The sequence below is a fragment of the Pseudophryne corroboree genome, chromosome 1 (genome assembly GCF_028390025.1).
Source record: "Pseudophryne corroboree isolate aPseCor3 chromosome 1, aPseCor3.hap2, whole genome shotgun sequence".
NCBI lineage: Eukaryota > Metazoa > Chordata > Amphibia > Anura > Myobatrachidae > Pseudophryne > Pseudophryne corroboree.
Window position 1 is genome coordinate 832,334,837 of NC_086444.1, and position 13,627 is coordinate 832,348,463.

A 13,627-nucleotide genomic window follows, 5' to 3' on the forward strand; every position below is an offset into this window, starting at 1 on the left:
ATACCCAAGGGTACTGAGAATTATAAGACGTAGAGGAGTAAGAAATATACTCGTGGCTCCGGATTGGCCAAGAAGGACGTGGCACCCGGAACTTCAAGAAATGCTCACAGAGGACTCATGGCCTCTGCCGCTAAGAAGGGACTTGCTTCAGCAAGTACCAGGTCTGTTCCAAGACTTACCGCGGCTGCGTTTGACGGCATGGCGGTGGAACGCCGGATCCTAAGGGAAAAAGGCATTCCGGAAGAGGTCATTCCTACCCTGGTCAAAGCCAGGAAGGAGGTGACCGCACAACATTATCACCACATGTGGCGAAAATATGTTGCGTGGTGTGAGGCCAGGAAGGCCCCACGAAGAAATTTCAACTCTGTCGATTCCTGCATTTCCTGCAAACAGGAGTGTCTATGGGCCTCAAATTGGGGTCCATTAACGTTCAAATTTCGGCCCTGTCAATTTTCTTCCAGAAAGAATTGGCTTCAGTTCCTGAAGTCCAGAAGTTTGTCAAGGGAGTATTGCATATACAACCCCCTTTTTGTGCCTCCAGTGGCACTGTGGGATCTCAACGTAGTTCTGGGATTCCTCAAATCACATTTTAAACCGCTCAAATCTGTGGATTTGAAATATCTCACATGAAAAGTGACCATGCTGTTGGCCCTGGCCTCGGCCAGGCGAGTGTCAGGATTGGCGGCTTTGTCTCACAAAAGCCATATCTGATTGTCCATTCGGACAGGGCAGAGCTGCGGACTCGTCCCCAGTTTCTTCCTAAGGTGGTGTCAGCGTTTCACCTGAACCAGCTTATTGTGGTACCTGTGGCTACTAGGGACTTGGAGGACTCCAAGTTGCTAGATGTTGTCAGGGCCCTGAAAATATAGGTTTCCAGGACGGCTGGAGTCAGGAAAACTGACTTGCTGTTATCCGGTATGCACCCAAAAAACTGGGTGCTCTTGCTTCTAAGCAGACGATTGCTCGTTGGATTTGTAGCACATTTCAACTTGCACATTCTGTGGCAGGCCTGCCACAGCCTAAATCTGTCAAGGCCCATTCCACAAGGAAGGTGGGCTCATCCTGGGCGGCTGCCCGAGGGGTCTCGGCATTACAACTCTGCCGAGCAGCTACGTGGTCGGGGGAGAACACGTTTGTAAAATTCTACAAATTTGATACCCTGGCTAAAGAGGACCTGGAGTTCTCTCATTCGGTGCTGCAGAGTCATCCGCACTCTCCCGCCCGTTTGGGAGCTTTGGTATAATCCCCATGGTCCTGACGGAGTCCCCAGCATCCACTAGGACGTCAGAGAAAATAAGATTTTACTTACCGATAAATCTATTTCTCGTAGTCCGTAGTGGATGCTGGGCGCCCATCCCAAGTGCGGATTGTCTGCAATACTTGTACATAGTTATTGTTACAAAAATCGGGTTATTATTGTTGTGAGCCATCTTTCAGAGGCTCCTCTGTTATCATGCTGTTAACTGGGTTCAGATCACAGGTTATACGGTGTGATTGGTGTGGCTGGTATGAGTCTTACCCGGGATTCAAAATCCTTCCTTATTGTGTACGCTCGTCCGGGCACAGTATCCTAACTGAGGCTTGGAGGAGGGTCATAGGGGGAGGAGCCAGTGCACACCACCTGATCCTAAAGCTTTATTTTTGTGCCCTGTCTCCTGCGGAGCCGCTAATCCCCATGGTCCTGACGGAGTCCCCAGCATCCACTACGGACTACGAGAAATAGATTTATCGGTAAGTAAAATCTTATTTTATATATATATATATATATATATATATATATATATATATTTTTTTTTTTTCTGTAATAGGTACACTTTTTCTTAACTAACGCTGTCTCTATAAAGAGATGTAGAATACTAAAGTGTTTGTAAAGTCACAGCGCTGTATACAGGCGGCTTTACAAGGGAGACCTTGCCCTGCAGTCCAGCTGCAGCTATTCCTAAGATGGCGCTCATTGTCTCAGTCAGGGAGTGAGGGAGAGTGTGAGGAAGCTCCAGGGTGGGAAAATCTGCAGTACATGTCACCCTGGGCCGGGGAGGGGCTACAGGTCAAGCGCCGACTCCCCTATGCTGGGCCTCACCGCCAGTACTACGGAGCCTTACTGACAGGGGCATTAGTACACCTGACCTGTACTCCTATGCCCTGGTGGATATAGTGGGGTCCCTGCTCGATGGCAGTGTCCACGCCAGTGTCGCAATCCGTCTCCCTAGACATAAGATTGGAACGCGATTTAATGGCGGGTTCTGCCTGGGGGACCCTCTTACTTCCTCCCTGTAGCAGCCACGCGAATCATGAGAGCGTCTGCGACCGTGTGTCTAAAGCCGGATAGTCTCCGCCGCAAGTACCCGGGAACACCCCCCTGTCAGCATTCTGGTTGTCGGGATCCTGGCATTGGTGTTCTGACTGTCGGGATTCCGAGCACTGGGATCCCATACCCAACCCGGCTGCCACTACCAATCAAACAGTGTCCTCTTGTGAGCTTTGAATCTTGATTGTATTGTGATATATTCTCAATCTGAGGGCCGGATTCAAATGTTCAACCCTCCCTCCCGCCCCCTATCGCGCCCACCGGCGGTATTCTAATGTTACTGCTAACGGGCATGACAACTCCATTTCAGCTCGCTGCCTCCTGAGGTTGCAAGCTGAAATGCGTGTGAAGAGAACCATTTGGGCGCCTCAATGGTTCTCTTCACAATCGCGCCCATTACTTTAGTCGGGTTTAGACGGGAGATAGCGGGTGCGATATCATTTAAATGTGGCCCTTAGAGTACTGAATGCCTGACATCCAACACCTCCGGCCGTCCTGTGTGAAATGGCACCCCAAATCACAGCGGGGGGGACTTAAATGATTCCAAAACATGCGAGATCTGATGCCGGGAATGTGATGTTTTGCCCTGTTATGGAAACCGAGCAATGCGGGAAAACCCAAGCCGGTGCTCGGAATCCCTCGAAAAGTGGAAGTTCAGGTTGCCCACACATCCCTAATATATTGTGATATATAGCAATAGAAATGAATAGACCCCAAAGACTTATGTTTTGTATGGGGAAGCCTTCGCCGGAGAAAGGGCTTTTTACTGCTTAATAAATAGTGATAAAAATATTATTAATATTTTATTATGCTAGAATAGTTATGGAAATATTAATTCAAGCCACTGGACTGAATGCTTAGTGTTTTTCAGGCAGTCTGCTGTTACATTTTTACCTTATCAGCAGCTGCATTGATATCCTCACGTTTGCTGCAGTCCACCACATATGAGTAAACTTTGGCTCCAATCTTTCTGCATTCTGCAGCAACTTCCTCAACACCATTCTGTCAAAAAATGTTAGAAAGATTGTCATTAGCAAACAATTTGGAGCACTGTATCAAATAAAAATATTAATTAGTAGTATGTTGTTTACAGCTGTAGATCTTTTTAATGAACCCCATGCAGTACCCTTCTGCTAAAAAAAAAAATTGGCTGCATTAAATAAAATGATGACATAGCTGGCAAAAGAATAAATACAGACCTGCAACTGTATAGTATATTTGCAAACTGTCCCACAAAGGGGGTCATTCCGAGTTGATCGTAGCTGTGCTAAATTAAATTGACACAGCAGAATCATATAATTAATGATGCTGTGCCTAACGTCGGAGAGACATGAGCTCCATATAAGACAAATCTACTCGTTGCAAATGCAATAGTGACACAATTTTATTATGCAGATTACTTTAAGATGTCAGTTTCATTTAATTAATCATAGTAGATTTGTCTTATATGGAGCTCATGTCTCTCCGGCGTTAGGCACAGCATCATTAATTATATGATTCTGCTGTGTCAATTTAATTGCAAGAGCCGTGATTGGTGGAATCTCCTAATATATTCTAATCCACGGCGCCACAATGCTCACGCTACCCGTGAACAAGTCTGCTGCGAAACGTACGTTGGGTACGTGATTAGGGTCACGGAGAGCGCTCTCACGTGACCGGGCTCAGACCAGCGGCAGAGGAGAGGAGACCGGGCGAGACGCCCAGCCTGCATACTGCACGGACTCAAGCGGTTTAGCGGCACTTGACGGGATGGGGAGGCGCACAGTAGAATAAGTATCCCTCCCCCCTTCCCTGTCTAGTTTGTCCTCACCTTTAATGTTATAGCCAACGCCTAATTGGGCTATTTATGATGCTGGTTGTGAGCAGCAAGTATATAAAAACCATTCACTGTAGGTGTTTTGTATGATCTACTGCATCTTTACCCGTGGTATTTCAGCCGCAACTCCGGTTATAAAATTATCCAGGCTCTTTGTCATGTCTAAATGTATAAATTGAGAACATACATATAGTACACCGCAGGGCACCTCAAGTTAAAGCGTTGTATGTTGTGTGTTTTTCTCTTAAATTTGCCTGGCCTCTTTGTATCAGCCTATGCAGAGTTTATGGCAACAATTGCATCTAATGTACTGGCTGTCAGTATTTGACTGTTTATTATTGCAGCAAGTATTCTTTGTCCCTAAAATTCCCCTTTTTTCTTGATATATACTTAAAAGGTGGTTATAATTGTATCTGGGACATTGGATGTTATAGGCCTCTTTGTATCAGCCTATGCAGAGTTTATGGTAACAATTGTATCTAATGTACTGGCTGCCAGTATTTGACTGTTTATTATTGCAACAAGTATTCTTTGTCCCTAAAATTCCCCTTTTTTCTTGATATATACTTAAAAGGTGGTTATAATTGTATCTGGGACATTGGATGTTATAAAAACACACTCAATCATTCATTTTTCTGTTATTGTAGCTAGCTTTTTTCGTGTTTCTTCCTTTGATACAAACTAACATTACACTTGACATCTAGCATAGACAATGTCTTTATTAATGTCGATGTATCAAAAAGTATTACTCAACTAATGTTTTTCTGACAGGTATATCCAGTCTGCAATAACAGATATCTTCTTTTCAGATTTTGTGTTTGTTTGTTTGTTATATATGCCTTAAATTATAATAGGCCATTTTCCTCTTTCTGCCTCACGCTATGCACAGGAAAAACAGAGGCTTGTTGTCACTAACCCCTGTTGACCATATGATTTAACCTCCGCATACCCATGTGTTTGGGCTGCCAATCGGTGCAATGATGGTCAACTAAATATTCTCACCGGGTTAGATATATGCATTCTATAAAACTGGCACAATAACAAACATCCCTCATTCTGTTACATAACAGCTGCACTCGCTGCTCTTTTCCATACGTAACCTACTACCATACCACACTGGATATGCCCAACCCCGTCTGATCTTGGAGGCAATACAGTGTTGGGCCTGGTCAGTACTTTAGTGGGAGACCATTTAGGAATACCAGGTGTTGTAGGTCACTGATGGTACCCATTTGGGGCTTGTGCTGACTCCACGGGAGGATGGGCATATGCTTGCCAGACACCAAATTACCACAGTAGTAATCCATCAATATGTTCGCAGACTCAGTCTTATGTGTGGCTTATAAAGTTTAGAGCCATTCATTCATTATTTATGTATTTTTCTTGTAATTTTAATTTGTGTACCCAATTTCTTATATAGACATACTATTAAAAGTTACGTTTTAAATATTTCATTGCTACATCATTACTCATATATATACACCAATAATTTCAAGCTTCTCTCCGGGAGTGAGTGCTCCCAACCAAGGTCACTTTTTTCTAGCTTTCTCTTCCTATTTTCAAATACGTTTGGACCTTTGGGAGCACCGCTGACAATCACCATTTTGTCTACCCATAGATATTTAACTCACGGTAGAAGGTGATAAATTTTAGACTACTGTCTAAACTGTCAGCTTTTCTCGGAGACAACATTTTATTTATTATTATTTTTGATAATCCATTTAACCCTGTGCGGTATTCCCAACCCAACCCTTCTCATGGTAACTAGCTGTGTTGTGCAGCTTCTTTCCTCTGCCCCTGCCTCTGGCAAGAAAGGACGTACCTCGGACTTTCTTGTTTCTTTGTGATCGAAAGGCTGCATTTGATAATGTCGTGCTTTCCTAGGCTGTGCAGGAATAGAAGGCAAAAGATCAGAATTACCAGCCATAGCAGTGGAGATCAGGTCCGAGATCCCTTCTCCACACAATCCTCAGCCTTCCATATGCCTCTTAAGTCGGCATCACCTGTCCATTGCATATCTACAGGACACGTCAAGCAGAAATCGACATAGCGTTGACTCTAGAACCCAGTAGACTAATGCCTTTTTGGGCATGTTTTATATATATATCTTAAGACAGCATCTTTAATATATATATATATATATATATATATATATATACACACACGCGCGCACACACACACACATATATATAGATAGATATATATATATATGTATATAGATATATATATACATACTAGGGTCTCAATCTCTGCTGATAAGGTACCTGTCCACGCTGCTACAGCGCTATAAACCCATGCCGACACAATCGCCGGTCTGAGTAGTGCACCAGAATGTGCACGGTATCTGCAGGATCCCTGAGGATAGCTGTTAAGTCAGGGCTACCTTTTGGGCAAACGTGACACCCTAGGGGAAGATTCCCATCGTATCCTGGCCCTAGTAGGGGAAGGTTACTCCCTGAGAATTCTTTGTGGGAAACTGCAGTCTCTTGTCTGGAGATTCCCGCTCTTTTTCATCATGAGAGGAGGGAAATTTACCTCAGCTTTCTTCCCCTTAAACATATGTACCCTTGTGTCAGGGACAGATGAGTCATCAGTGATATGCAAATCATCTTTTATTACAATAATCATATATTGAATACTTTCCTGCCATTTTGGCTGTAACTTTGCATTATCGTAGTCGACACTGGAGTCAGACTCCGTGTCGATATCAGTGTCTATTATTTTGGATAGTGAGCATTGAGAGACTCTGAAGGTCTCTGCGACATAGGGACAGACATGGGTAGATTCCCTGTCTGTTCTCTAATCTTTTGTGCAATAAATTCACCTTAGCACTTAATTACACATATCCAAACAGGTGTCGGCGTTGTCGACTGAGACACCCCTCACACACATATTTGCTCCATCTCCTCCTTAGGGGAGCCTTTTACCTCAGACATGTCGACACACACGTACCGACACACCACACACTCAGGGAATGCTCATCTGAAGACAATTCCCACACAAGGCCCTTTGGAGAGACAGAGAGAGAGTATGCCAGCACACACCCCAGCGCTATTAACCCAGGAATAACACAGTAACTTAATGTTAACCCAGTAGCTGCTGTTTATAATGATTTTTGCGCCTAATTATGTGCCCCCCCTCTCTTTTTACCCTCTTCTACCGTGTATCTGCAGGGGAGAGGCTGGGGAGCTTCCTCTCAGCGGTGCTGTGGAGAAAAACATGGCGCTGGTGAGTGCTGAGGAAGAAGCCCCGCCCCCTCGACGGCGGGCTTCTGTCCCGCTTAAATATACATTTTCTTGGCGGGGGCTCATACATATATACAGTGCCCAACTGTATATATGCTAAACGTTTGCCAAAGAGGTCCCAATTGCTGCCCAGGGCGCCCCCCCCCCCCCTGCGCCCTGCACCCTTACAGTGACCGGAGTATGTGAGGTGTGTGTGGGAGCAATGGCGCACAGCTACAGTGCTGTGCGCTACCTCAGTGAAGACTGGAGTCTTCTGCCGCCGATTTCGAAGTCTTCTTGCTTCTTATGCTCACCCGGCTTCTGTCTTCCGGCTCTGCGAGGGGGACGGCGGCGCGGCGCTGGGATCGGACGACGAGGGTGAGATCCTGTGTACGATCCCTCTGGAGCTAATGGTGTCCAGTAGCCTAAGAAGCAGGACCTATCTTCAGAGAGTAGGGCTGCTTCTCTCCCCTCTGTCCCACGATGCAGGGAGTCTGTTGCCAGCAGAGCTCCCTGAAAATAAAAAACCTAACAAAATACTTTCTTACAGCAAGCTCAGGAGAGCTCACTGAACAGCACCCAGCTCGTCTGGGCACAGATTCAAACTGAGGTCTGGAGGAGGGACATAGAGGGAGGAGCCAGAGCACACCAGAATCTAAATTCTTTCTTAAAGTGCCCATGTCTCCTGCGGAGCCCGTCTATTCCCCCCATGGTCCTTACGGAGTCCCCAGCATCCACTAGGACGTTAGAGAAAAAGGTATTCCGGTTGAGGTTATCCCTACGCTGATAAAGGCTAGGAAGGAAGTAACAGCAAAACATTATCACCGTATATGGCGAAGATATGTTTCTTGGTGTGAGGCCAGGGATGCTGCTACGGAAGAAATCCATCTGGGCCGTTTTCTTCACTTCCTACAAACTGGAGTGGATTTGGGCCTTAAATTAGGCTCCATTAAGGTCCAGATTTCGTCCCTATCCGTTTTCAAAAATAATTGGCTTCTCTCCCAGAAGTTCAGACTTTTGTTAAGGGAGTACTGCATATTCAGCCTCCGTTTGTGCCTCCGGGGGCGCCTTGGGACCGTAATGTGGTCTTGGACTTCCTAAAGTCACACTGGTTTGAACCACTGAAAACGGTGGAGTTGAAATATCTCACTTGGAAGGTGGTCATGTTATTAGCCCTGGCTTCGGCTAGGCGAGTGTCGGAATTAGCGGCTTTATCACATAAAAGCCCCCATCTGGTTTTCCATATGCATAGAGCGGAATTGCGGACACGTCCTCAGTTCCTGCCAAAAGTGGTTTCATCCTTTCATATGAACCAACCTATTGTGGTGCCTGTGGCTACACGGGACTTAGAGGCTTCCGAGTCCCTTGATGTGGTCAGGGCTTTGAAGATTTATGTAGCCAGGACGGCTAGAGTCCGAAAAACAGAAGCACTGTTTGTTCTGTGTGCAGCCAACAAGCTTGGCGGCCCTGCTTCAAAGCAGACTTTTGCTCGCTGGATCTGTAACACGATTCAGCAAGCGCATTCTACGGCTGGTTTGCCGTTACCAAAATCGGTCAAGGCCCATTCCACTAGGAAAGTGGGCTCTTCTTGGGCGGCTGCCCGAGGGGTCTCGGCACTACAGCTGTGTCGAGCTGCTACTTGGTCGGGTACAAACACCTTTGCAAAATTCTATAAGTTTGATACCCTGGCTGAGGAGGACCTCATGTTTGCTCAATTGGTGCTGCAGAGTCATCCGCACTCTCCCGCCCGTTTGGGAGCTTTGGTATAATCCCCATGGTCCTTACGGAGTCCCCAGCATCCTCTAGGACTTTAGAGAAAATAAGATTTTACTTACCGGTAAATCTATTTCTCGTAGTCCGTAGAGGATGCTGGGCGCCCGTCCCAAGTGCGGACTTCTTCTGCAATACTTGTATATAGTTATTGCTTCAATAAGGGTTACGTTATTGTTGCATCGGGCGTGAACTGATGCTATGTTATTGTCATACTGTTTACTGGATTGTTATCACAAGTTATACGGTGTGATTGGTGTGGCTGGTATGAATCTTGCCCTTGGATTAACAAAAATCCTTTCCTCGTACTGTCCATCTCCTCTGGGCACAGTTCTCTAACTGAGGTCTGGAGGAGGGGCAGAGAGGGAGGAGCCAGTGCACACCAGGAACTAAATTCTTTATTAAAGTGCCCATGTCTCCTGCGGAGCCCGTCTCTCCCCATGGTCCTTACGGAGTCCCCAGCATCCTCTACGGACTACGAGAAATAGATTTACCGGTAAGTAAAATCTTATTATTTACAGGTACCTGTGGATTCTAGTAGGCAAGGGGATCGAGGGGCTCTGCGGGACACTAAAGTATGTGTGAGTGTGTAAGTGTGCATGTATGTTTCAATAAAATTGTACTTTCACAGTGTGTGAGTCCTGTGTTTTTTTATATTTCTTTTGTTGTGGAACTACAGGCCCTTTAATGCCCCGCATGCTGGTGTTTGTGGTTCTCCAAGTACTAGCATGCAGGGGAGGCTTTCTGGGACTTGTAGTTTCACAGCAAAATACAATATTCTATCAGCCTGCCATCCACAGCCCATGGATGGCAGGGACAGCCCCGGGCTTCATCCCTGGCCCTTGGGTTCCTGGAGGGGGGGACCCCTCTATTGGGGGGTCCCCACTTCCCCAGGGAACCCCGGCCACTGGTGACTAATTGGGGGGGGGGGGTAAGGGCACGGCCTCAGGGACCTATATCAATGTGTTCCCTGGCTGTGGCATTATCTGCACAGCTGGAGATAATGCCACAAAGCCTGGTCCAAGAGCCTGGTTAAACAGAAAAAAATTCTCTAATGGCGCTGCAATATGGAACTGCAACAGAAAATAGGATTTTAGTACCACCGGTAAATCCTTTTCTCCTAGTCCGTAGAGGATGCTGGGGACTCCAAAAGGACCATGGGGTATAGACGGATCCGCAGGAGCTTGGGCACACTATAAAGACTTAAACTGGGTGTGAACTGGCTCCTCCCTCTATGCCCCTCCTCCAGACCTCAGTTAGAAAACTGTGCCCAGGAGAGATGGACATTTCGAGGAAAGAATTTATAATTTAACACAGTGAGTGTCATACCAGCTCACACCATGAACATACCGCAAGAAATGGCCTTCAACAGAATACCAGCCCACGGTATGAAAAACCCACAGCCATATGCTGAGAGAATAGGTAACACAACCTGTGTGTCAACCCAACCACTAATAAGAAACCATGAACAACGTCAGCGATAGCCTGACAGAGAAGAAACACCACAAAGTGCAACCAAAATCAATAACTGCAGACACAGTACGCACTGGGACGGGCGCCCAGCATCCTCTACGGACTAGGAGAAAAGAATTTACCGGTAGGTAGTAAAATCCTATTTTCTCTTACGTCCTAGAGGATGCTGGGGACTCCAAAAGGACCATGGGGTCTATACCTAAGCTCCAGAACGGGCGGGAGAGTGCGGACGACTCTGCAGCACCGATTGAGCAAACATGAGATCCCCATCATCCAGGGTATCAAACTTGTAGAGTTTAGCAAAGGTGCTCGAAACCCAACCAAGTAGTCGCTCGGCAAAGTTAATCCGCCGAAACACCTCGGGCATCCCCCCCAAGAAGAGCCCATCGTCCTAGTAGAATTGGTCTCCCCCAACTCCGGTAACGGCAATCCAGCCGTAGAACTAGCACACCGAATCCCATCACAGATCCAGCGTGTAACAGACTGCAGAGACGCAGGCGCCCCAAGCACGCTGGGAGCATACCGGACAAACAGAGCCTCTGTTTCCTCAAACTGAGCCCAATTGGCGACATAAATCTTCAAAGGCATGACTACATCGAGAGACATTGAATCCGCCAATACTGAAGTTACCACGGGCATCAAACTAGGCAGTAGTTTGATAAACCACCAACAACCCTTTTCGGCAGAACTACTATCCGAATTCTCAATTCAATCCACTTGGAAGCTCAAACAGGGGCTCCTGTGAGACAAAGCCGCTACTTCCGACAACCGCCTTGTGGTCGCCCAAAAAGAACAAAAGCATGACCACTCTCCAAGAGAGACATTTTAACACAACCTTTAATAAAGGTTCCAACCAGTGAGACACCACGTCAAGAGCCCACTGTGCCAATGGGGCACCAATGGTGGTTGGATGTGTAGTACTCCTTTCACGAAAGTCTGCACTACCGGAAAGGTGGCCAATGCTTTTTTTTTTTTTTTAATTTACAAGGCTAAAACTGCCCTGAAACGGAGCCAAACTGTAGGCCTGCATCCACATCTGCTTGCAAAGAATGGAGAAGAATGACTCAGCTGAAAGTCTGCCGTAGGAAGCTTCTTAGATATACACCAAGACACATACTTACGCCAAATACGGTGTTAAGGCTTCGCCGTAACTTCTTTTTTAGCCTGAAGAAGTGCGGAAATGACCTCACTGGGAATACCCGATCGGACTAGGATATGATCTTGCTGTAACAGTTCCTCCCGTAGAGGAAAAGGCCAGGGATCTTCTATGAATAAATCTTGAAGCACTGGATACCAAGCCCTCCTTGGCTAGACCTGAACAATGAAGATCGCCGGAACCTCAGTTCTTCTTACTGTTATCACCTTCAGCAGAGTGAAAACGGAGGGGACATACAGACCAACTAAAAATACCCAAGGTGTCACGAGGGCGTTTACTGCTATAGCTTGAGTGTCCCTTGACCTGGAACCATATTCCTGAGGTCTCTCGCTGAGGCAAGACGCCAACTTGCCCAATTGAGGCACTCCTCGAAGACTCGTCACTTCTGTAAAACTTCTCGAAGTCGACAGTATTTCTCCCGGATGGAGGCCGCGTCTGCAGAGAAAATCTATTTCTCCGTCGTTTACGTCCGGAACTAAGACTTTACCAGTCTTTTCACCCAGTGGAAAAGTATTTCAGCTTCTGCCATTGCCGCTTTGATCCTTGTTCCGCCCTAGCGGCTTACTTACGCCACTGCTGTCAAGTCGTCTGACAGAATTAACACGGGCAGATCACGAAGAATATGTTCGTGGAAACAGCTCTTACTTCAAGAAAGCTTATTCTAGACAAACTTCGCAGCTTGACCGTTTCCTCTTGAAATACTTCCCTTGCAAGGACTGCTCCCCAGCCTCAGCGATCTGCATACATGGACACCAGGATCTAATCCTGGATCCCGAACCTTCGTCCCTCTAGGAGGTGAGAACTGAGCAGACACCACCGGAGCAATATCCTGGCCATTAGAATTATATTCCGGTGAATGTGCCGGTGAGACCCGGACCACATTCCCAACAGGTCCCGTGAAAACCACTCTGGCATTCGACCTGCTCACCGAAAAGGCCTCTTAGGCTGCACCCAACTTCTTCATCAACGGAACATATTGATGGAGTGGCACTGCAAACCTGATCCGACTCAGGATCCTCAGCCCTCTTTCCGCAGGAAACCACAGAACCTCAACCATTCAGTATCTACCTTGATACCACCTCCGACATCTGTGACGATGAGAACAACAGCCTTTTCCTGTGTTGAAGAACAGTCAGAGAGAAACAACGATGTGCACCACTTGTTTCTTGACCTCGCCTCAAGCAGGCGAACATCTTAGTACAGAATAACAATGGCTCTTACTATTGCAAGAAAACCATCATACAACCATCACTCCAGTGAAATGTCAAAGACAATCCTGGCTATTCATCCAGGTAATCTGAATGCGTAGAACACCGCGTGTAAACTTTTTTATTTTTTTTATTAACCGGGACAGGAGGACAAGGCCCTGAACCTGACGCACCTCCGGTATGGCGTCGCGTACTACCTCCCCCTCGAGAGGGGAAACGGCAATATCCATTTAAAAATCAGTGAGGGGAAACATCTGTAACACCAGAATGTCCCCCTCTGGATTCTATAAGGAACTCACCGGTCCTAGTCCATTCCTGGACTAACTGAAAGTAGTAACTGAGTCCTCACCGGAGCGGGGTCCCGCCCTATAGACTCTGCGACATGTGGTGTATGTGATAAAAACAGAAACGACCTCCTCTTCTGCGAACCTAACAAGGCTGCAGACCTCTTACCTGTTCACCTTCCATAGGCTGCACAGAAAAGGAGAAAAAAAGAACTGTATCTAACCGATTAAAATGACTGCATCCCACAAAAGAATGCGTCACCAACCGTTGTGAGCTAACTCCCGAAGTTAGACTTACCAGGAATATCCACCGAGATTGACTGAACTGAGGCATCCCCCCAAACAGCGGTACATCGTCCCAGGGAAAAACTCCAGTAACTCTCGGAGT

General features: G+C 46.6%; 1 protein-coding gene and 1 pseudogene across 1 annotated transcript in view; one reads left to right on the forward strand and one right to left on the reverse strand.

The window, feature by feature from the left end:
* LOC134911826 (17-beta-hydroxysteroid dehydrogenase 13-like) overlaps positions 1 to 13,627 on the reverse strand; it is a 391,544-nt gene that overhangs the window by 142,527 nt on the left and 235,390 nt on the right. Inside the window, exon 4 of the mRNA XM_063919836.1 lies at positions 3,203 to 3,310. Coding sequence (XP_063775906.1) covers positions 3,203 to 3,310 — 108 coding nt within the window. The remainder of the gene's footprint in view (positions 1 to 3,202; positions 3,311 to 13,627) is intronic.
* LOC134937896 (5S ribosomal RNA) lies at positions 5,223 to 5,341 on the forward strand (annotated as a pseudogene).